This window comes from Lepisma saccharinum, chromosome 21, assembly GCF_977018435.1.
Source record: "Lepisma saccharinum chromosome 21, izLepSacc3.1, whole genome shotgun sequence".
Lineage (NCBI taxonomy): Eukaryota > Metazoa > Arthropoda > Insecta > Zygentoma > Lepismatidae > Lepisma > Lepisma saccharinum.
In genome coordinates, this window is record NC_139249.1 from 34,482,513 (window position 1) to 34,506,330 (window position 23,818).

The following is a 23,818-nucleotide window of genomic DNA, read 5'->3' on the forward strand; positions in this document are numbered from 1 at the left end:
TTTGATACGAAAAGGCGAACGCTGCTTCCGGTGTAATCCACGCTTCGTGAGATGAGCTTTCGGGAGCATCCCGGATAGAGAGAGAGAGGATGGAGGGGGATAATATGTACAAAGAGAGAATCCAGAAGAACAAGCGAAGAGCATGTTAGCACCAATTGTTACAAGGTGGCAGAGTTTGCTCAGAGGCTTAGCTGCGATAAAGAAGAATCTTGATGACGTAGCCGGGGTTCAACATTTTCTTTCCTGGGTTTGCAAGAACTTATCTCCTTGTTTTATTTCGGGGAGTACTTTCAATGTTGGTCTATCTTTGCCGCCACCACGCAACTAACTGATACTGAACTTCCAACAAGAAACATATAACTTTCTGTGTGTAGAAAAAAAGGGAGATGACCTCAGATTTGTACTCCGAACTTTGTTTTTAAGAAACTGTATTGAGAAATGTATTAGGTTCCACATGGAAAAGGCGTATACGCTCCTCACAAAATGTTTGGAATATTGTTACGTTAGACAACAGGTGATAGACACGGCTTTGGAATGCAACAACACATGGTATATGTCTGATGGACGTTCTCGTCTTTTCGTTGACATAGGCTATGTCACCATGCCTATTATCTATTGCCTAATATAATGATATTCCAAACTTGTTGTGGAGAGTGTATTAGAAACATATGCGTACGTATAGTACAACATCGGTTGTCTACAGCAGTGGTTCTCAAACTGTGGCACGCGTACCTCCAGGGGTACATGACCGACTTAGCCGTCTTGAACGTGTAAACAAATGAGTATTTAATTGCAATAGTTTGATTTGCCTGTAGAGATAAAATGATATAACGTTAAATCGGTTTGCAATTCTTTGCTACTTCTTTCTTTGTTTACATTGCGAGCGTAGTTACAACGTTATGTGACGAGTTAGATAAATAAAGTATAAAGCATTCCATGTTTCAGTTAACATTTGTACTTCTATATTACAAGTTTTAAAGAAAAGGGCCGACCTCCGTGGGGGAGTGCTTATCACATCGCGCTACGACGCCAGGGGTCCCGGGTTGTAATCCCGGTCTAGGCATGGACGTTTGCAAGTGTCCATTCAACAATCGCATCATGTCATCACTCATCCCGTCTTCGCAAATTAGCCAAAACTGGCACAAAAAGAGAAGTAAAGTAAATCAATGAATCAATCAAACATTAACGACTTGAAGGGGGTACGGAATCAGCTCGGAAGAGAAATGTCGAGAATACCCACACGATAACATTTTTGCTGCAGGTGTGTAGAGCAGTCTTTATAGTTTCAGACTTCATAGCTTTAACGCTCAACAGGAAAATAACGCTGATTTTGTCACTAACAATCTTATCTTTGTTTCATATGTTTTCAAATAAAATAATTCTTTGAAATCTACAATAGACTAAATTTGGAACCGAATCTCCGCTTGAAAGTTTCAAGTGCACAACCAGACATCAAGAAACTGTGTCGGGCTATGCAGGAACATCCTTCTCACTAGAAACTGAGGATTTACAATAAAAAACTCCAAAATTGTGCTTGACAGTTTCAAACTTATTGTTGTTCTTTACTTTTTTCAATAACTCTTAAACAATACATGAAAAATAAAGTGTTTTGTAAACATTTTAGCATACGTGTTCCACATTTTTATTTTTGTAACTAATCATAGAGATTGTAAACGAGGGAACACACAATAAAATAATAAACGTATGGTTCTAATGATTATTTGTTTACCATCTTTGTTTACACAGCGCGAATGTCATTTTGCTCCATTACAGATACACGCCTCCAACATATCAAAAACGCCCCACAAAAACCTATGGTGGGGGGAGGGTACATTAGACGTTTAGTAACGACTAAAGGGTACAATGAGAAATAAGTTTCAGATTCACTGGTCTACGGGACAAATATCCAACGGCATATATATCAGAAATTATATCATCCAGGGATATATCCTTCATCCTTATTGCGTATTTAATCTCTAGGTACAGTTTACAAGTACACATGTCACTCAATTCGGAATGTTATCTTCCCCATTTCAGTAAATAGCTCATACTGAATAATGTATCGATATAACAAGGCCTATTGCATGTGGAAAGGCACATTCTATTGCATATTATGGGCCAATAAAATCAGGTGCGTACAAGGACGAAAACAGTATGTCTGTTGTTTCATATACATCCACTGCAGTTGAACGGCATTGGGAGTCACTATTCACCACGTAAACTATGGATTCCACACTAATATCGGTCGTTTTACATGTCAACCTCACTTCCCACCCCTATGGGTGCCAGGGGTGTATTGGAGTTGAACGGGATTAGGAGTGTCACTATTCATCTTACCGACCACGTAAACTATGGATTCCACACTAATATCGGTCATTTTCGCAACACAAAGTCAAATCAGCCTGAATGTTAGACAACCGGAGAAACACTATCGTTGTGCGGGATTGCATAGAGTCACAGATGTTTGTGCGGAATTTAATATCGGTCGTTTTGGATTATTTTTATATGTCACCCCTTTCCGCCCCACCCCTCCCCTAGGGGTGCCAGGAGTGTCTTGCCGCCCAAAATATTATTCCCAGATTGCAAGTGATACTTGTAGCAGGTTTGGTTGAAACCTGCTCCAGGCATTCGAGAGTCATGCCAGAACAAACAAACATACACACCCACACACATACATCCATTTATATATGAGATTGATTGAATGGTTTTGTGTATTTTACTTCGCTTTTGTGTCACTTTTGGCTAATAACTAAGATGAGGATGGGCGTTGGTATGCTGAATTTGATGAAGGGACATTTACAAAGAACACCCATACCCTGGCCGGGATTCAAACCCGAGACTCCTGTGTTAACCATTCTGTTACGGAGGTCGGCCCTTGTCCTAAAACCATGTAATATAGAAATTCATATGTTGATTGAAAATGGAATGCTTTATACTTTATTTCTCTAACTCGTTGCATGACGTTGTAACTACGCTCGCAATCTAAACGAAGAAAGAAGGAGCATGAATTTCAAACAACCTAAAATTTATTTCATTTTATCTCTATAGTTAAATCCGAGACTATTGCAATTAAATATTGACACATGTAATCTGTTCAGACAACGATGTTAACACAAACAATGCGATGAATGTGTGTGTTAAAGATTTAAACATAAACAAAATGTGCAAAGTCTAACCAAAAAGTTATCGTCTCTGGAAATGTTCTATAGTGAATTTCACGAATACGACGTGATTGGTTTCAGTGAAGTGTGGTTTAATGAAACGATCGGCGATAGTGAAATACCCCTGAAGGACTTTCAGGTATTCCGCAACGATAGAGGTTCACGTGGAGGGGGAGTAATGTTACTGCTAAACAACAAGTGGCCCTGCATCAGACGTCTGGATCTGGAAACGTCATGCGAATTAATATGGACTCAGGTAAATATAGGCTCACAAAAACTTTTAATCGGCTGTTTTTATAGACCCCCAAAATCTGGCACTGCAACCTTGTCAGCATTATTAGATTCTGTGCTGAATGCTATGAAGGAAACTGACATCATTCTTATGGGCGATTTCAACCTTCACATAAAATGGTCATCGTCGAACTCTGGCCTATGCACAGACAATGATGACAGGTGGTTTTTTGATCATTATATCAAAGCGATTGGACTTCATCAGTTTGTAGACTTCCCCACAAGACGCACAGAAACTCTCGACCTGTTGCTGTCTTCCTTCACAAAGGTCAAGGCCAAGCCTGGTGAGCAATTCATCGCCTCCGACCACACCCCCGTCCATGCCGAAATCCGAGTCCCTGGAAAAGCCCTCAGGCCCTCCCCCTCCTCCAGACCAGTCTACAACTGGAAAAGAGTCAACTGGGAGCAGCTTTCTCTTGTCACCAGCCTTGTACCGTGGACAATGATGGACCCCCTCCCAGCGGAAGAAGCAGTGGATTTCCTCGTGGACTGTGTGCAAGCCATAATTAAAGATCACGTGCCCCTAAGGAAAACAAAAACATCCCGATTTCCATCGTGGTATAGTGAAGAGACGAAACTTACGCTAAAGAACAAAAAGAATGCGTGGATCCTGTGGAAACAAGTCCCAAACGTTCATACACGGAACACTTTTACTCAATTAAGAAAGCATAGCAAAACCTTAATGCAAAGAGACTACAATAATTACATTCAAACTGTGACGGAAAGTGCTGCTAAAAACCCCAAAATGTTCTGGATGCTAATTAACTCACGCCGACAACACGACCGTATTCCTGTTCAAGTCTCCTGGAACGGTAAGTCTGCTACAAAGAAGGAGCGCACATCACTTTTTAACTCGTATTTTCACAGCAACTTTACAAATAATACTGCTACCGCACTGCCTGAAGTCAAGCCCATCACTCCTTACACACTCTCTCAAATCTCAACTAACTGCAATGAAGTCCACGAATTATTAAAATCTCTTTCATGTTCTAAAGCTAACGCTCCCAATTACATCCCTGGCATATTTCTACAACGATTAGCCCATATTCTATCCAAACCAATCAGCATAATCTTTAACAAATGTTTTTCCGAGGGTGTATTTCCTCTTGCATGGAAGCAAGCAAATATAGTTCCTATACTCAAACACGGAAACAAAACTCACGTTACTTCTTATCGTCCGATTTCCCTACTTCCTGCACTTGCACTACTAGCCGAAAAAATAATTTCCAATCGTATCCTTGCGCATGCTACTCCGTTCCTCTCTCCCACTCAACACGGTTTTCTTCCTCATGCTTCATGTGACACAAACCTTGCTTGTTTGCTCACCAACGCGGTTAACTGCCTGAGTGCCAAGCAAGACATGGATGTCGTTTACTTAGATTTTTCTAAAGCCTTTGACTCTGTCCCTCATACACAACTCATCCATAAACTTTCAAACAGATTCAACATTCACGGTCCTCTTCTTAAATTACTCTCATCTTACTTGCACAATAGAAAGCAAAAGGTTATCATATCTGGTTGCTCTTCGTCATGGCTCCCTGTAGTTTCCGGTGTGCCTCAAGGAAGTTCTCTAGGGCCCCTGTGTTTCACTCTTTTCATGGACGATATTCATGAATATATTTCTCCAGAATGCTCTATTTTATTGTATGCTGATGACTGTAAGTTATTTAGAAACATCGCTTCAGTTGAAGACACTTGTTCCATGCAAGACAATCTCACACACATTGAACGCTGGTGCCAAGACTGGAATCTAAAAATAAATCCCGAGAAATCTGTTTTTATGAGGTTTACCCTCAAATCCAATTTTACAGCACCATCCTATAGATTATGCAACAAAATCATCCCGTTCGTACAACAGCACAAAGATCTTGGAGTCATTTTCGACAGCAAACTCACTTTCAGCCACCACATAGATTACATAACTTCGAGAGCCATGAAAACCCTTGGGCTAATTTACAGATTTACAGATATCACACATGTTTCTGCCCTCAAAACCTACTTTACATCGTGCGTAGTACCTATTCTTGAATATGGTTCCTGTATTTGGTCTATGGCCTGTGATAGCAATATAAAGAGAACAAACAAAGTGGCAAATTTCTTTATCAGAATTGTCAAACATAGATGTCCAGCCCTTGAAAACTTTTCCAAACATGAAATTCTATCCACTCTTCAAATTCACGATCCGTCCCTTCGCCGTCAAGTTTCAGATCTAACATTTCTTTTCAAAATCATGAATGGACAACTTTTCACTAACGAACTCTTGCCACATCTTCGCATCCGGATCCCACGTACCAACAGCAAATGCAACAACTTCTTTTACACAAAAGCCTCAAGGCTATCCCTAGAACAAAGGTCATTTCTCTATAGGCTACAAACAAGGTACAATACACTAATTGATCCTCCAGGCTTCCATCTATCTAAGCAGGCTTTCAGAAATGCGTGCATTAAGCAGCTGAAGAGTAATTAATATTTGTTATACCCTTGTTATTGTTTTATTATTATTGTTTATTTTTTTATTGTATTATTCTTGTTACATATGTGTGCGTGCTTCTCATTTGTTAATTTCTATTTTTCTCGCTGTTGATATCCTGATATAAAATGGATCCTCTCTGTATTCAGGATTTCTCAAATAAATAAATAAATAAATAAATAAATCCCCACACAACTAAACCGATGTAGTGTACTGAATATATCAAACATGCTATAATATCGGTTCATATGCTTGTATCGGTATTTCTCTACCAGATCAGGCAAACTCCTCACGATAATATTTTTGCCGTAGTTCTGTATAGCAGCGTAGGAATATCACACACTATCTTGTTTATTCTGTAAGGTCTCTTATCATATCGTTCCATAGAGTACCCTGTTTTCTAAAAATACCAATTTGGAGTATCGCAGCCTTAATGTGGTGAGAGAGAGGAGAAATTGGAATCGAAAGAGGAGAGAGGGAGAAGGGGAAAAACATGTTGAAAAGTACGACTGTGGAATGGAAGGAAGGTCAGAAATGAGGTTCCAGAACACCGAGCGATAAAACTATTCTCCCGCGAAACTGAGATGTGGAGAGAATAAGGGATTCCGCAAATTGAATTTCGGGAACGAGGCTGCTTCGTTCTTTTTACGAGTGCGGATTGGTCGGAAGCTCTCGGTATTGCGACACGGTTCTTTGCAATCGTCCGACGTGAATTCAAAGTCGACTGCATATTCCAAGAACAGGGAATCGTCGCCACGACGAAAGGTTTTTTCAAAGTTTGCGCTTTTCCCGACGCAACTGAAAGGTTTGGAGACGTTGACAGCTAACACCAAACAATTATGGAATGGTCTTCAGAACGATATTTGTATTTACACGTCTCCTGTGTCTGTCTGATTGATTTTATTTTCTGCTAGGTTTTGGTACGAATGGTGATTGGATGAATGAAGGGAAAACGTACGCACGCAGACAGAACACAAAACTGAAGCCTCACAGAGGATAAAAATGACTGTGTGCCCAGGCACCAGAGCCTAGTTTGCTTGCAAGAATACAATTTACAGAGTGCACTACTTTGTGGAAGAGAGGTTGATCTTTGAGTGCCATCCAAAAAGATCACTCCTTACACCTCTGTGTGTGAAAAGATAATTCAGAAAGGTGATCAGTTTTGAAAGAGGCTTTGTTTTTAAACCATTACCATTATTGAAATCACATTCTAAGCAGATGATTCACAAAAAACGTTTTCCAAGCATTTCAGTATTAAGAACAAATAATGCGTATTGGTTCATAGCGGAAATATGTACTCTAACTACAGCGTATTGGGTGTGTAAACATCTGCTTAAAAATTTGGAGCTGTACTTATTGTCATGTGTTTCATGAATACTACAGTATTCTGAATTATCTTGTGGCAACAGTGATAATTTCATCTAGGTATGGAAAGTTAAGTTTTTCAATTCGAACATAACGTGTCGCTTACCACCTCACTTCCTGGAGTGGAATGCCGGTGAACATTTCCCCCTGACAAGTTCTGTTGTGCAGTTGAGAGTTGACATTGAGAGCAAGGAGCTGTTATGGTCTCTCTCTGCTGCTGTGGCAGTAGAGAACAAATGGGTGTGGAATGGTACGTTACTGGAGTGCTTTTGTATCTGGCCTCGACGTCTTACAACTTCGTTTGGATGTATTAGTGTCAGATCCTAAGGCTGAAGAAGTCACTAGTGGTGAAGTGGTATAGATGTTCACTGTACGCATGGAGCATTGTGCTGGAACGAACACAAGCTGTCCTTCAGGAATCCATGACTTGGAGAACAATTACACAAGATACGGATAATCCAGGGCGAGATACCAGAAGATAAAATCAAGACCTAGGCAGTTGATGTACGAACCGATATGGACATGTTGCAGCCCATTTAGTTGGTATGATGCTGTATATTACTCCAAAAGGTCGATTCAATAGGTGTGATGATCTCTTCCACGAGAAGATAAAAGTCTTTGTGCAGCCTCGCTATGTGAGCAATCAGTTCACGACTCGGCACGTCCAGCTGCTAACACTTCGCAAACATCAGTTTTTCAAAACAGCTGATAGCATTATTTTCACAGAATTCTAGTAATGCCTACGTTGTTAGATCTCGTACAATGCCTTTTTCACAAAAATGGGCAATCCCGCATTCTTTATATGAATCTTGTCTCTTCATTTACTTACGCAATTACCGACTGGAAAGCTGTGATATTTTAGATTTCTGATAATAAATAGTTTCCACAGCTTTCCATAGCATTTAGGCATGATTTTAGCTGACAAGAACAAAATAATCTTATTTCAAAACATACAGCAAAAAGAAATCCAACGCGCTTAAGTTAAAACTCCCTTACATTAGAAGCGTGGAGAGGACAAAACAGGGGTTCCTTCGTAACACGATTTCTTGAAAACCATTTTACGCATTTGAATCAACTTTGTGATAATGTGATAACAATAAAAGTTGTGATTTGTCCCCAACTACTATATTTCAGAAGATATTTGCATAAGGAACCTGCTATTTCCGTGCCGAACAACTCCACGATGACGTAATGCATCCACGAACAACTGCGCATACGATCTGCACAGCCTAACGAGCAGCCCCTGCGAATCACAAGGTCGGGTGCGGGACACACCCAGTTGCTGCGGTCACAACGCTAAATCCTTTCAGCTCAAACGTGCAACGAACATTCGTAATAGATTGCACACTAAAAGAACAGCTATGCAAAGAATTTTAGAATATGTGCAAGCACACATACTATAAAATGACACAGTCTCTTTTACTTTAATGGGGAATCCTCAATCACTTGAGCATCAATTTTGCATTGCTAAAGCGGCGATAACAAGATTTCACGACTTGCAGCGACATCTTCAGTCCTCCAAATGAACCAGCGCCTATTTATTCAGCACAATAAACTTCGTTGCGTTAGCGGTTGTTTATAAATCATGGCATGACACTTCCAGCAAACCCGAATCGGCAGGGCGATCACGTAAGACGTACGTGACTGCTGCTGCTCTGCTGCTTACGCCTTTCTTTCTTTAACTTTCCTCCCCCTTCCTTAGTCCTAGATTCCTTTGCGCTATCCGAGGCGCTTTTGAGGTTTCAATCTACCCGTCACGTAAGGCCTTTAGCGCGTGTGCGGTGACTATGTATTCTTCGGAGAGATCTTGAGGGATGGAGTTCTCTTCTTAAGGCGGGAAGTGCTTATTGAGTTGGAAACTTTTCTTCTTGTTCTTCTCTTTTTCTTATGTACACCTGCTTTGCTTTCCGAAGATGGAAATGTATTTGAAATGTATGCGCGATACATGGAAACAGCAACGATGTCCGCAATACCAACCAACAAATATAACATCATTACAATAATACTTCATTCTTTATTCATAAATTCAATGGTCCTTCCTGCCACTACAGTTATTATTATTCATAATATAATATAGTAATATTAGAGCACATTCGACACGTCTTGGGTTCCTCCGTGTTCTTAATGTCCTTGAAAATGTCAATGTAGTAGCGGCGATTGAGTTCCAAATCTAGGGGGGGGGGGGGCAAAGACAGTTTACTTCTCATTGTAGATTAGGTTTAGCATAGTGCGGTGGCAAAAGTGTGTGTGTGTGGGAGGGGGGAATTGCCCCTCCACGTCGCCACTGAATATCAGCATGTGTTATTCGAGGAAGAGAAACACGTGAGTACGTTCGCTTATTTTGAAAAGTTTAGAACATTAGGTTATGTGTGCACGTGTTATTTCTTTAAGTTCCCTAGCAACGTCCGTTTCCATGGTCAACAGTATAGTTACATCTTTAAACAGCCACGATGAAGCTATTTTCGTATTCAGTGCGAAGTAGTATAAAACTGTTCATATAACCTCTGGACTGAATCTTATTATGTAGATGCCTTTCTTGTTTGATGCACGTTTTCTAACTAGGAATTGAATTATCTGCGTTATTGTTGATTTCGAGGATAAAGTACGTGAGAAAAACGTCGGAGTTTTGCCCCCTGGAAACTGACGTAGCTATGGACGTCAAAAATGATATTTTCACCCTTAAAAAGTGGTGAGTGATTTTTCAATTATCTAGGTGTTTCTAGACAATTTCGTTGGGGGGAGGGTTGTAATGGAAACTTCTTTGCCTCTGAGGTTTCCTTCATGGTGAACATTTATGTCAGTGAGTGAGTGGTGGGATTGGGGCTATATATACATACTACGTTGGATTTAATATAAATACTTGGTTCTTTCGTAGTAAAATATACTTATATTATTAGACGATAGAAAACAAGCTGGCTCACGCCGGTTTGAACGTAGATCATGTAAGAATTTAATGTTCGAACAGACCCTTACATTTGAAACTCTATATCCAAATGATATCTCAAGCAATCATAGTCTGTAATCATAGTGCCCACCTAAAATTAGTAAAGATTATTCCAACATGCTCGAATCAAGCGACTCAATCTTTTGATGATTGGAACCAAGACCCCTTTCACTAGAAGCCCAGTACATAGGGCTAGATTGATTGATTGACTTGAGGTTTTGAGTCCACTTTATGCACAGTAAGGGAAATCGGGACTGGACCTACAGTTTAAAGTGGGATCCAATCCTATATGTGCCACCACCTTGTATCGAACCCGGGACCCCTTGATTACAAGGCAACAACGCTACCACTGCGCCATCGGAGATACATAGGTTAGAAGCGTCTGCAAATGTTGAAGATTATTCAGTAGAAGTTATGAAAATAATAACACAAGGACTTACTTGAGATCCACAATGGCACCTTTGGAATCCCTACACGACACTTCCCGCGTCTGGTACCCAACTTGAGGCTGGAAGGTGTAGTTGTCGTCAAGGTTCTCCACCTGGCTCTGGCTGGAGCCTCCGGAGAGGTACAAAGCATCTGCAGATATCATGCTCGTAGGGGCCTCGCACCTCCTCCACTCCCCAACTTTCAGCTTGTACTCCTTGTCGAGGTCCGATCCTCCAGCGGGTTGAGCGCGGGTCAAACATTCGACCTTCGGATTGCAAGGGCGAGTTTCCGTGAGCTGCGGGCACGCTTTCCCGCCGTTCTGTGGCGCCACGATGACGCTGCGGACACGCGTTTGGTTCGCCACGTCGCACCCCCTGCAGGCCGTCCACGCGGAGAACTCCCCAACGACGCAGTCCTGCGGTACAGGAATGTGGCAGAACTTGACGGGGTCTGGTTTCCTAGCTATTGTGAAGCAGTTGTCCTCGTCTATCTCCCTGTGCACCTTCATGTCGTCGTGAGCGACCAGCACGCAGCTGACGTTTCTCTGCATGACGCCCAGCTGCTCAGAATCTCGGCCAAGGCCCCTCTCGGACACGCTCGACGTGCTGGAGGGGTACACGGGGAGGCATGCCCCCCACGCGCTCACCTGCCACTGAAGTTTATCTGTAAAGAGAAAACGAAGACATATATTTATCATCTCTCGAATGATTTATAAAAGCAAAATACTGTAGTGAAAACTCAATACCACATCTGGTAAGGAATTTATTTTACAAAAGAGAACATTATTGCATCATTATTATTAATTCAAAATGTATACATTGACGATTTAAACTGAGAAAGTTCCCAAATTTGTGACTACCGTAAGGACGTAAATTTAGAATTTTGAGTTGAAATGTTTACCATTCAGAACTTCTTTGGTGTTGCATTTAAGTGATATTGCTAAATTCATGTCAAGGGGGAAGGTTTCAGGTTTAAAGTCCAGGCTTCACGAATGCAAACTTAATGCAGACCTATTACAGTCTATAGCATTACATGCACAACTTAATCCACTCTATAACTAGCAAGAAAGACATGTAGCAGTTTAACTTCAATGCTATATAATAAGTTAATATATTTTTAATAACATATATTATTAATAACATACAACATACTTTATATACAATGTATATAACATTATTAGCATAATCACCACATTATAGTCTTACCTATTTTTTACTTAAAGTCCAGATTAATGCATTACCATATATCGGTATTCACTTCTATAAATGAAGACTAAAACTGGAAAACGCTGTAAGTGCCAAAATAATTCTACCACCGTTTCCCACGTTAAACTGTGAAATGTGCGATTCTTTATAGTGTGGTAAACGTGAAATGTGGCTGGTAGCCCTCTTAGTAGTTCAAAGGGCGTGTAAGGCACTAGTGTGAACGTTTGTACAGGCTGATGTGCGGAACGATGAGATTTCCAAACACTTTCGCTTTTGGCACTTACAACGTTTACCACTTTCAGTCCTCAAATGTTTAACTTTATCGTTTATATGTTATTATTGCATTTGCATTACATTACTTCTACATTAAAAAGCGCCCAATAATATAAATAACATCCTAGAAATTTAAACAGCGAACGTCTCACATGTACCGGTAATTCTTGCCTCCTACACCACTATCTCCCACATATAATTACCAGAAGTCATCCAATAAACGAACTACATATAACTCACACATTCCAATGTTGTAAATAAGAACAACGAAGTTTTAAATGTCAAATTGTATAACATTATACCATCTTACTTAAGCCAATAAATAGGCACATACAAAACGGAGAACCGACAAATTCCCGTAACTAAAGTCATGGTGATTAAATTAAAGGCGCGAGGTGACAAAGCACATGCCCCTAAGCGGGTGGATGTTTGACGTCATCAGAGGTTACCCTCTTTTTTAAAGTGTAGATTAGCCTATCTGATCATAATGTGAGATTTGCAACAAACTTTGGCGAAACTAGGTGTTCTGCAAGGGAAAATACAGATAAGGACACACAATCTTAGGTTAGCAGTGTTAACGAACTTGTATAACTTCAATTATTTACTAATTTATAAGGAATAACGCTGAGATTAATTTCCACCTAACAATAGACGGTTGATATAGATAACATCAGTATTCAAAGGTTCTCCGGAATCTTATAAATGGTTTCTCTATGTCTCAGGCAACGATCTCGAATAATGGATTGAAACAAAGTTCATCCTGCTGCTTATGCAACCAAAACAGCCGTGAAGCCTTGCGGGTCGCATAAGAAACAGGATAGATTCATTTGTAACGGAAGCTTTCATTGATCAGGAAAGGAGAAAGGTTACAGGTTTTCGCTCCATCCATGCAGTAGAGGAGCAAGATTAAAGTCTTTTTTTACAGAACTCTGCTCTCAATGCGACGAAACTTCATTGGAGATAGCGCTAGAACCATTTGGTACAGGTCCAATTAACAGCACCAACGAGCTTCAGGCTTGAATGTTTCTTGGAGGAAAGCGATTCGAGCATTCACCAGAAACAACCTCATCCAGGTATAATTTGAATTTCACAGTTTCATTAGTTCGAAACAGAGACAAGTAGTACAACAACAATAAGTGTAATTCGTTAGGTCTTGCCTATTGTCTGGCTATTACGTTTCAATTGTTTACTGTTGTTATATGTTATTATCACATTCGTAGTTATTAAATTAACGTTGAAGAATATTAATTAAACGAAATAGGAGCTACAGTTTATATGTTAAATGCCGCAGTTACATAAAATCTTACTATTGGTCAATAAGACCATATCACATTCTGAGGAGGTCAAGTGAAGCTGTAATTTTAAGTGTGTCTCACAACTCTACCGCTCAAGGTGATTGGAGAAGATACCGTGAGGTAGTAATCTTGTCTCCAAGAAGAACGTCACAGGTGAATTGTTATTTAAATATAGAACATTTGCAACAAAAAAAAAAAAAAACACGCAATATTTGTTACATGTTACCTACACAGTAATACATCAATAATGGTCAAATTGCTTTTGAAATCAGAGCTCTTTTGCTAGCACATATTGTGGTATTAGATTCAAATAACACAAAATGGAATTGACCGATGTAGTTAACATCAAAAGTAAACTATTCCCACCGTACACTGTGACACATAATTATCCTATATTATTAATAAAAATTTCGGTATTATTGTTTCATTTTTAAATAACACAAAAGTCAGTAAAAATAAAGACATTTTCTCTTTACAGCTTAAAAAAACTATATGGTCCTATTTTCTCGTTTGAAAGGCATATGATTTGAAAGAGAAGGTGCTGCCACCCCTTTTCTTCCAATGTAAACACAATTACGTGTAAGCCAATATTGCTTGACGCAATTGTAATAGTATTTTGGCCTCTTTTCTACATCTTTTTAATTACATCGAACAATATTTTCTTCTATATCAACACACAAATAGGATTATTACTACAACTACAAAATGTGTGAACGAAAAATAAATAACTTTCATAAATGCTACGAAAATAGACATTTCTGGATGACAAACATGAATTATAGTTCAGAAAGTTATTTCAAGTTGTTTTTTTTTAAAAAAAGAAGAAACCGCGTTGCAGTAATTTTAGAATGTCCCTAAAGTAGTTACTGAAATAATCACTATGAATTACTTTTAATGCGCTAAGACATCAAAGTGACTGATGACCTAAATGCAACGAATATGTTGTGCTTACCACCAATATACCAATGGGAATTTATTTTATTATAGTGTCCGATAATGTACAAGCGTCATGTGCCCTCTCTGCTGTCCGATGTAAGTGAAACAGTCAATAGTCACATCCGACAACATGACAGTCTATCATTATCTCAGTTGTTAGCACAGGTAGTAAAACAATAGCAAATTACACACGAGGATCACGTTTTATCCAACGGAAAATAACGTATCAATCCGAAGCACACCCAGCCATTCTTAGACACTTGAATGACTTCACGGTTGATTGGAAACTTTCTGATACACATTGTCTGTCTACACAAATGAACTGCCTAATATACAATTATATTAAATTGATGAAGGTAGACTCACAAAATACCTATGTTTTTAGTTCATTTATGATTACCTAGGGCTCATGTTGAGGCTCCAGTAAGTGGATCTATAATTTTGGCTGGAGTGTTATTAAGACATAACTCGCACCCGAAACATACAGTGGAGAGATTTGGACACACCGTTCAACACACTCTGCCAAGAACTGGTTTATAATTATTAGTAATTGCTAATGAGAATGTTTTGTTCTCTTCATGACTTAGGACTGCTGGTCTCCCACGCAACCAAGGTATCTGGACACTTTACTGGAAACCTCCACAATCAACAGGCAGTCTGTCATGTAGCTCGTGACTGTTGACAAGACTAAGGGATACGAATATCTATCCTTTATATCTCTTAGCCGAGTGAGAAATTAAGCTGAAATTCATGTGGAAGTTGGGACGCCCCACCGTCGTCCAATCGAAGGTGTGGAAGAGGATTTGGAAATTAACAGTTGAGTTATTCTGTAAATTGACTTTCATAGTCATAGTAATAGTTGAGACATTCTGTCCTTTTTATGTTCATCGGAACAACCCCAGAAATGGAGAGTTACTTGTTGTTGAAATAAATGCGGTCGCTAGATTGAGGCAAAGGATGCAAACGTCACCTTCCCCTTCATCATTTCTCCGCCTTGAGAGGAGCCAATCATTCAGCTGTTTACTTGTGTCCCGATGTTCGGTTGTCGCGAGATTCTTAATTGCTTCATCTTTTAGCATTCGTTGTACAGAATGGCCTTGACTAAAGATCGCTAATTTCTTAGTCCAACTCGAGACAATTCAGATGCCTTACCAAACCTGCTCTAGGGCATGCAGGATTTCTGTAAACCACTACGCCGTAGATCACTTACTGATTAATTTGCGGTTGATTGTACCAATAATACATTTTGGTGTACAGTTAGCAGCAATAAAAGTGGGATCTAATACTATTGCGGTGGTAGACGTTGCCATTGAAAACTTGATATTAATATCCACTTATTGTGGCTGAGTTAGGCAACACAAAACACCTTGCAGTGCAGGCGGCGTGAGATCGGGCGAGCGCGGTGTCCAAAGTCCCCTGGAAATTACGCGGTCGCCGAAAAAAGACCGGATTTCGGCCATGCTTGCGTGCGAGGTGTGCGGTGTTGCTCCATCCTGCTGGAAATAACCAATGGAAAATTCCTCACCGTCCAGTTGGTTCACGGACGCGCGATGTTTTGCTGCCTGGACACCAATGGTGGCCATTTCCAGCACTTCTTATGATGATGTCACCCGACTTCGCATGAACGGAGGTAAGTCCACTCCAAATTTCGTTGCAATATATTTATTAATGTCCGAGTTATAACCGAAATACAGGGTTCCGCCCCGAGTGAAACACCCGTTATATTAACAAAAAATGGTCTGTGTGATTCCAATGCATCCAAAACTATAAACCAGTTCAATTTAAGGTACATATATTTAAAATATTTAATTTAAGGTCACGGAGTTTACATTTGCAATTCCACATATCCAGACCCGAAATACATCGTCAAATACAAGTGACGGGATATAGTAATAATATACGAAAATTTGTTAATTGTACAAGAACTTCAAACTCAAATTTGTCTATTCAATTTTAGGATATTTTATCTTGCAATAATCTTTCGTCTGTGAGATAGGCTGTTCTGTAAAAAACACTAACAAAGTAAGCGGATTGAGAGAATTCTGATTTATTTTCCCCGCAGCTTTCGTTTCCTTCCTCGATAAAAATAAAACCTATACTGAAAAACCTGACTCAGAGTATTTATAAATATGTATAAATTCAATGGGACTTGGATTAATAAAAGTTGCAATTTTTCACTTTTACACAGAAAAATTCACGTAGAATTCCAGGAATTCAAGAAATTCCCGGTGGGTGACCACCCTGTGTATGTACAGAGAAATTATAATTATTGTAGCATCTCATTACTAGTTTTCGGATTTGGGGCGGGGGGGTACTATCTCACCATGAGTTAACTGTACTTTCTATTCTACTATAAATAAATTAAATGCATTCTTAAACCAACCATTGTTATACGACCAGGATACTCAAGTAACTGATCACATACTGTATTAATCTAAGTTATGCATTGTACTCACAGGTCTTCATATAAAAGTATTATAGGGGTTGAGGGCAGGTTAATATTTCGAACAGCACGTCCACTAAATGCTATCACTCTAGCTACATTAGTTCATGAGATATAGACATGTGTCAACTTTTCACGACTAGTACCCTAAATTCAGCTTAAGCATGCTTAAAAACCCAATTTTAGGCCCCTGAGTGTGAATAATGTTTCCGATTTTCCGGCAGCATCCATCCAACAAGCAAATCATAAATTTCAGTAATCCCCAAATGAGTCCCCGGCTCGTGGAGAAAATCCATGAAACGCTGCGATATAACGAGCTCAGTTTTGCGCTCTGTTGACATGTTGTGCCCCCTGGAAATCTTTCCTGACAGTAACTTAAAATTCCTTTCAGCCATGCGGCACCGAAAAGCCTCGAAACATGTTCCGTTAATTAGCCGCGGCCGGTTCTGTATTCCTGACATGCAACTGACCGTCGTTACGGACTGTTAAATCTCGGCGAACGCTGGGAAAATAAATGAGCTGGTTCCAATGCGGAGTGATGCTCCCGGACCGTGATGCAGTTTTTTTCCCCCACTAGCTTTTAATTCCAGACCGCTGGCGAATAAACACGTCATTTAAGGCTGCTTTGCTTAACCGGCGATCCGCCATTTTGTCCTGCCCTGGGTTCGTTGCGACTTTAAGTGTACCCTTAAGGAGAGAAATTGATTTCCTTCCGTCTAATTAATAATGTGTGTGTAATTAAATTATCAAAACCTCCGAATTAACGTTACACTTCACACCCCTTCTTTTTATCCAGGTCGTAGTCTGGGAATCTGTGGAGCAATTCCGCACATAGCGCTAGAGAAGGGGAGAAAGCGAGTGGGCGGAGTGAACCAGTGCGCGCTGCTACAAACGACTGGTAGCTGCAGCAGCATTTTTACGTTCATGTACACGCTTTCTCCAACTCATGTTCATTAGTCGAACTTCTCGACTCCAACTTGCGCAGAAAACTTGTTTTCGTTTGCTTGCTCCACAGGTTCCCGGAACACAGTGTCCAGTTAAGGACACTTCTGGGTTGTAATGATCCCCTTCAAAGTCAATGGGCGTTGTAATGTAGTGTTATTCGTGCGTAAGTAGGAAGTGTTCGCAAATTGGACAGTTCGGAAACAGGACTGTTCGCAATTAGGAGTGTTCGGAAATAGGACTGTTCGCAATTAGGACTGTTTGCAAATTAGGACGGTTCGGAAAATAGGACTGTTAGCAATTAGGACTGTTCGCAATTAGGACTGTTCGTAATTAGGACTGTTCGAAATTAGGACTGTTCGAAAATAGGACTGTTCGAAAGTAGGACTGTTCGCAATTAGCACTGTTTAAAAATAGGACTGTTCGTAATTAGGACTGTTCGCAATTAGCACTATTCGGAAATATTACTTTTCGCAATTAGGACTATTCAGAAATAGGACTGTTCGGAATTAGCACCATTCGGAAATGGTTCGCCTTACTTCAAATAACATTTCAACAGACAATCATATTATTAAACCACAACACGGTACTATAGTATATTATAAAATTAAAACACGGCTCTCCATCGAGAATGCCATAGCTCGTTACGATGTTGGTTTGTTTGTCTTTCCGTCTAAGGCACCTGCTCGCCCATCAGAATCTTAATTTGAGCAGCTTCCGCTCCATTTAATAAAGCAGGAAATATGATTACTCAGCATCCCCTTCGCTTAATCTACATCTCGCGAAGGGAAGATGTAAAGAAACGTCCCACCAAAGTTAAGAAGAAACTAACGTGGCAGAAATGATGTACTCGACGTTGGTAACTGCTTGGGGGACGTGGGGGGTCCATCAATTTATGCAGGCAGAAGGGTCATCACAACGGAAGAGATCTCTCACAGATCGGTAAGGATGCTCGCAAAGATACGGAAAAATCCTTAAAGAAGGGGAAGCGAGAAATTAGCTCTTACTCTCCCTCCACTTCGCGTTTGTCTTTTGTTATCTTCTCTTCCCAGTCATTTTTTTTCCCCCACTTGATTTAAAAGTCAAATATGACATCGTTTGGTTGAAGCGGAGAAACTGTGCTTCGACTTGAATACTCTTTTGCCTCGAGTTCCAAATGGGATTAGCGGAAGACAGGCGTGTTCAATGTCTTCCCCCCTCCACCCTCGACCACCGTTATCCACTTCCCTGGCAGCCCCCTCCCTCCGTCGAAGAACAAAGCTCATTTGCAAGTCGCCTAAATTAGCTGGCGAAATCTCAGACACCCTTGTGACTATTCATAAAAATCTCCTGTGATGTAATTATTCAAGACAGACATTATTACTTCCCGTATGCATTAGCAGAGACGGAGACAAGTTACCGCAGTTAAGATGAATCTGAATACATCAGGAAGAATTATATTCTTCTGTACTTCTCTCTCTTAAGAACTTCGTGGAATTGGATGGAAGGATATTGGAAATGAAATGCGTAAAGTTCTATATTGAGGTTATGGTGCTAATAAGAAAGAAAATAAAAGTACCCTTGTTCTAAAGAGTTTTCAGTCGTCAATTCCATACACAAAACCTATCGCCAGCTTCTGTGAGGAAGTTGGCAACATAGTGTCCGAATGGTAAAAAAAAAGGTTTAAATTATGGTCTTGTCGGAAGTGACGTCATCTAGTGTAGTTCGAAAGCAGCGTGCAGTACGCCAGTACACGGCACTGCAGACTTGTTTATTATACTCGTTTACTTGTTTGAAAGCATGGAAGTCGAGTCGGCCAGATTTTGATTGTAGTTCTTGTATTGTCTGGAAATATAAGTATAGAAACTTCTTAACTTCTATGTGATTTCGTAGGGTTTCGATTCACATATAGCGCTGCAGTGGAAGTGCAAATAGAAAGATTCTCCATACAGTCCAGACTTCCAGGAACTGTAAAGGAGGAGATCGTAAATCAACTGAAGACAGAGCAACAATAGGAGATCGTAAAGCAACTGAAGACCGTGGAGCAATAGGAGATGGTAAATCAACTGAAGACCGTGCGGCAATAGAATATCGTAAATCAACTGAAGACAGTGCAGCAATAGGAGATCGTAAATCAACTGAAGACAGTGCAGCAATAGGAGATCGTAAAGCAACTGATGACCGTGAGGCAATAGGAGATGGTAAGTCAACTCAAGACCGTGCGGCAATAGGAGATCGTAAATCAACTGAAGACAGTGCAGCAATAAGAGATCGTAAAGCAACTGAAGACCGTGAGGCAATATCAGATGGTAAATCAACTAAAGACCGTGCGGCAATAGGAGATCGTAAATCAACTGAAGACAGTGCAGCAATAGGAGATGGTAAATCAACTGAAGACCGTGCGGCAATAGGAGATCGTAAATCAACTGAAGACAGTGCAGCAATAGGAGATCGTAAAGCAACTGAAGACCGTGAGGCAATAGGAGATGGTAAATCAACTGAAGACCGTGCGGCAATAGGAGATCGTAAATCAACTGAAGACAGTGCAGCAATAGGAGATCGTAAAGCAACTGAAGACCGTGAGGCAATAGGAGATGGTAAATCAACTGAAGACCGTGCGGCAATAGGAGATCGTAAATCAACTGAAGACAGTGCAGCAATAGGAGATCGTAAAGCAACTGAAGACCGTGAGGCAATAGGAGATGGTAAATCAACTGAAGACCGTGCGGCAATAGGAGATCGTAAATCAACTGAAGACAGTGCAGCAATAGGAGATCGTAAAGCAACTGAAGACCGTGAGGCAATAGGAGATGGTAAATCAACTGAAGACCGTGCGGCAATAGGAGATCGTAAATCAACTGAAGACAGTGCAGCAATAGGAGATCGTAAAGCAACTGAAGACCGTGAGGCAATAGGAGATCATAAATCAACTGAAGACAGTGCAGCAATAGGAGATCGTAAAGCAACTGAAGATTGTGCAGCAATTGGAGATCGTTAAGCAACTAAAGATTGTTCGCTTCAAGTACGGTCCACCACCTTTCGTAAATGGCATAAGAAATTCTATAGTCTGTCTGCATTAGTCGCAACCATGAACGCATGCGCACACTGTGTGAGTCCTAGAGGTATGTAAAAATTAATAACAAAATAGAATAAGTATGCATCTTAGTATACTATCTGTATCAAATGTAAAAGCTAATGAGAGTACTTGTGCTGGATAAGGAGACATTTGGTGGACGTATTAGAAGTCTGTCTCTGTTTTAATAGTAATAATATTAGCAATAATAATAATAAGAAAAATAAGGAGTTAATTTTTATTTTGTTTACAGTAAATATTATTTTATAATGATTATTGTTATAAATCATATTATTAAAGTTTAGAGGCATTCCATTGCCACGCGGACTACATGTTTGATATTAAAGTAACTATTCTACTGGAAATTAAGCAACATTTTTCTTACAATTTCTGTGCAATGAAATATGAAAATTGACACTGTTGATTAAACATTACTACCCTCAAAATACGTTCCAAGATTTATAGCTATAAGCGAGCATTTTGTGTCACGGGTGAGACAGACAAAACAAAACTGCCTCTTCACTTAAGTTATTTTAATTTCTGTGAATTTTCAAATGACGTAAAATAAATTATTAATACAAAGAGAGCTTTGAATATTCTAGTAGAGTTGAGGGGGAAATAATGTAACAGTTAAGGTGTGACAGGTGGAACACAATGAAAAGCTAAAGTAAATTAAATAGTTAAAATAAACAAACAATATGTACAATACCTTCAAACTTAATTATGTATAATACTTGAATTTTTATGCAAATAATAATTTTAGATTGCTCGCTCTAGCATTGCATTTAATACTAGAAATTGAAATTCAGGGACACTTTCAAGTGGAATTCCCCATTCAATAATCACCTGATCCGGTACAATATTTTCTGGCGACACCTATGATCCCATTTACGTACGACGGAGAAGGAAAAGTAATGCACTAATAAAATAGTTCAATCAAAGGCGAAAAAGAGGTCACTAAAGTGTGGACAAGCATCACATGCAGCAGGTGGCGAACAGAAGCTCGCGTTCCAACTTCCAAGTCCTTCACGGTACGTTTTGCAGAACCGGTGCAGCAATTTCACCAGGGTCACCACAATCTTTCTCTCATTACCATTTGGCACCGCGGCATGACGCCGATCCTCCACTTCCGCCATCCCCCACTTTTACGTTCTCTTCATCTCTCCCTCTCTGCAGAGGTTGAGACAACAATGGCCCCACGAAGCGCGGGGGTTGTTATCTGATCATTCTGTCGCCATTGTTCGTCCTCCTCAGCGGCCAACAAAGGCGTAAGGATTCGTCTCCCTCGTTTCCAGGCTGGGAAGAACTCGAGATTGGATTTGGAATTGGTCCATTGTCTTTCTCCAGGTTTCTCTCTTTAGTTTCTCCACTTCAACTCTAAAAATCTTTTTTCTCCCCTCGCTTTTTTCCCCTCGTACAGTTTTACCTCGTTCTCTTGAAGCGTCAGAATTTTTCTCAGACAACTTCTCATCATTTGGACACCTGAACTTCCTAACAGTTCTATCCTCTTTTATTTAACTTGAACTTAGACCATTGACAATGGTTGGATTTGATTTCATTTGGTTTTCTTCGGAGAACTTGAAACACACAATAGTATGGAACCGAGAAAAACGTGCAATACTTTGGGAGTGTGGAGGAGCAGAAGACTGTGCAGCTGTAGCAGATCGAAAATCAACTGAAGAATGTGCAGCAATAGGAGATGGTAAAGAAAATGAAGAGTGTGCAGCAATAGAAGGTCGTAAAGCAACTGAACACTGTGCAGCAATAGGAGATCGTAAAGCAACTGAAGACTGTGCAGCAATAGGGTATAGTAAAGCAACTGAAGAATGTGCAGGAATAGGATATAGTAAAGCAACTGAAGAATGTGCAGCAATAGGAGATCGTAAAGAAAATTAAGACTGTGCAGCAATACGAGATCGTAAAGCAAATGAAGAGTGTGCAGCAACAGGATACTGCACAGTCCATAGTTTGGATGAACTGGATAATATTCAGCTCATAACCTTTATATATCTTTAACATGTAATGTCTTTCAATAGCAGAGTTTACACATGTTGAGTGATTAGTAAATATTACCAGGCAGATAAGAAACGTGTGACATGTTGCAGAGGCAGGATATTTTCGTTGGTTTGGAATTCAGGTTTTACTTCCCTCATCTGGTGGAAATATTCAAGCCTAGGCACACGGATCTGAAGTAACTGCGTATGTATATATCCAAGCTGGCAAACCTATCTGAGAGCATCGGAATAAATATTGGAGATCAGGTTTTGTTTGAGTTTCGGAGTTTGAGCATCTAGTCAACGGTGGAGATGCAGGTGTGTACGATGATATGATCCATATTTTTATGTGACGTCACCAGTAGAAAATGTGTCACTAATGTATTTATTTTTGTGAAAGAAAGCGTAATTTCTTTGTTATTATATGTAATAATGCACCTTGTTTGTAATGTATATCTTTTGTTTATTGTTTATTGTATTTTATGCTACATAATGGATAATTTAATGTATCTTCATGTTTGCGAGAGTGCACTATACGAATTTTTATTTCTAAACATGCATAGATGTCAGTTTTGTTGGTAGAATCTTTTTGTAAATAGTGAGTGATTAAACTGTACTTAAATCTGTGTTCTCGAAATAGTATAAAAGCGAGGATATCGCGTAAGAAAACACACACTTTCGCCACGGATCGACGAAGCTTTTAAACTTAAAAAGAACTCTTCGGTGTTGTGCATACAACCTGGTATGGTAGTTCGGAGTGCAAGCTAGGCCGATAGCCACGCATTGAGTTTATGCGTTTTAGTTGAGTCAATTCATCGACAAAGCGAAATCCTCGCCTTCGTCTCAAGTATATTTGCATTATAATTGCCATAAATAAAGAATAAAACCTTTTAGTTTATCTACTGCAGCAATGTGGTTTTATTTCTCTGTGCTGTGAATTTTGTCTTTGCCTAACCCTATCCCTGTACCTGAGAGGAGTCTGTGTACTTCACCGAGTCTCATCGTTCACCGCTGATTA

At 39.9% G+C, this 23,818-nt stretch overlaps 1 protein-coding gene across 1 annotated transcript in view; it reads right to left on the minus strand.

Moving 5' to 3' along the window:
* LOC146003883 (thrombospondin type-1 domain-containing protein 7B-like) overlaps positions 1-23,818 on the minus strand; it is a 559,677-nt gene that overhangs the window by 372,758 nt on the left and 163,101 nt on the right. The window contains exon 4 of the mRNA XM_083142348.1: positions 10,672-11,323. Within this exon, the coding sequence (XP_082998474.1) occupies positions 10,672-11,323 (652 nt within the window). The remainder of the gene's footprint in view (positions 1-10,671; positions 11,324-23,818) is intronic.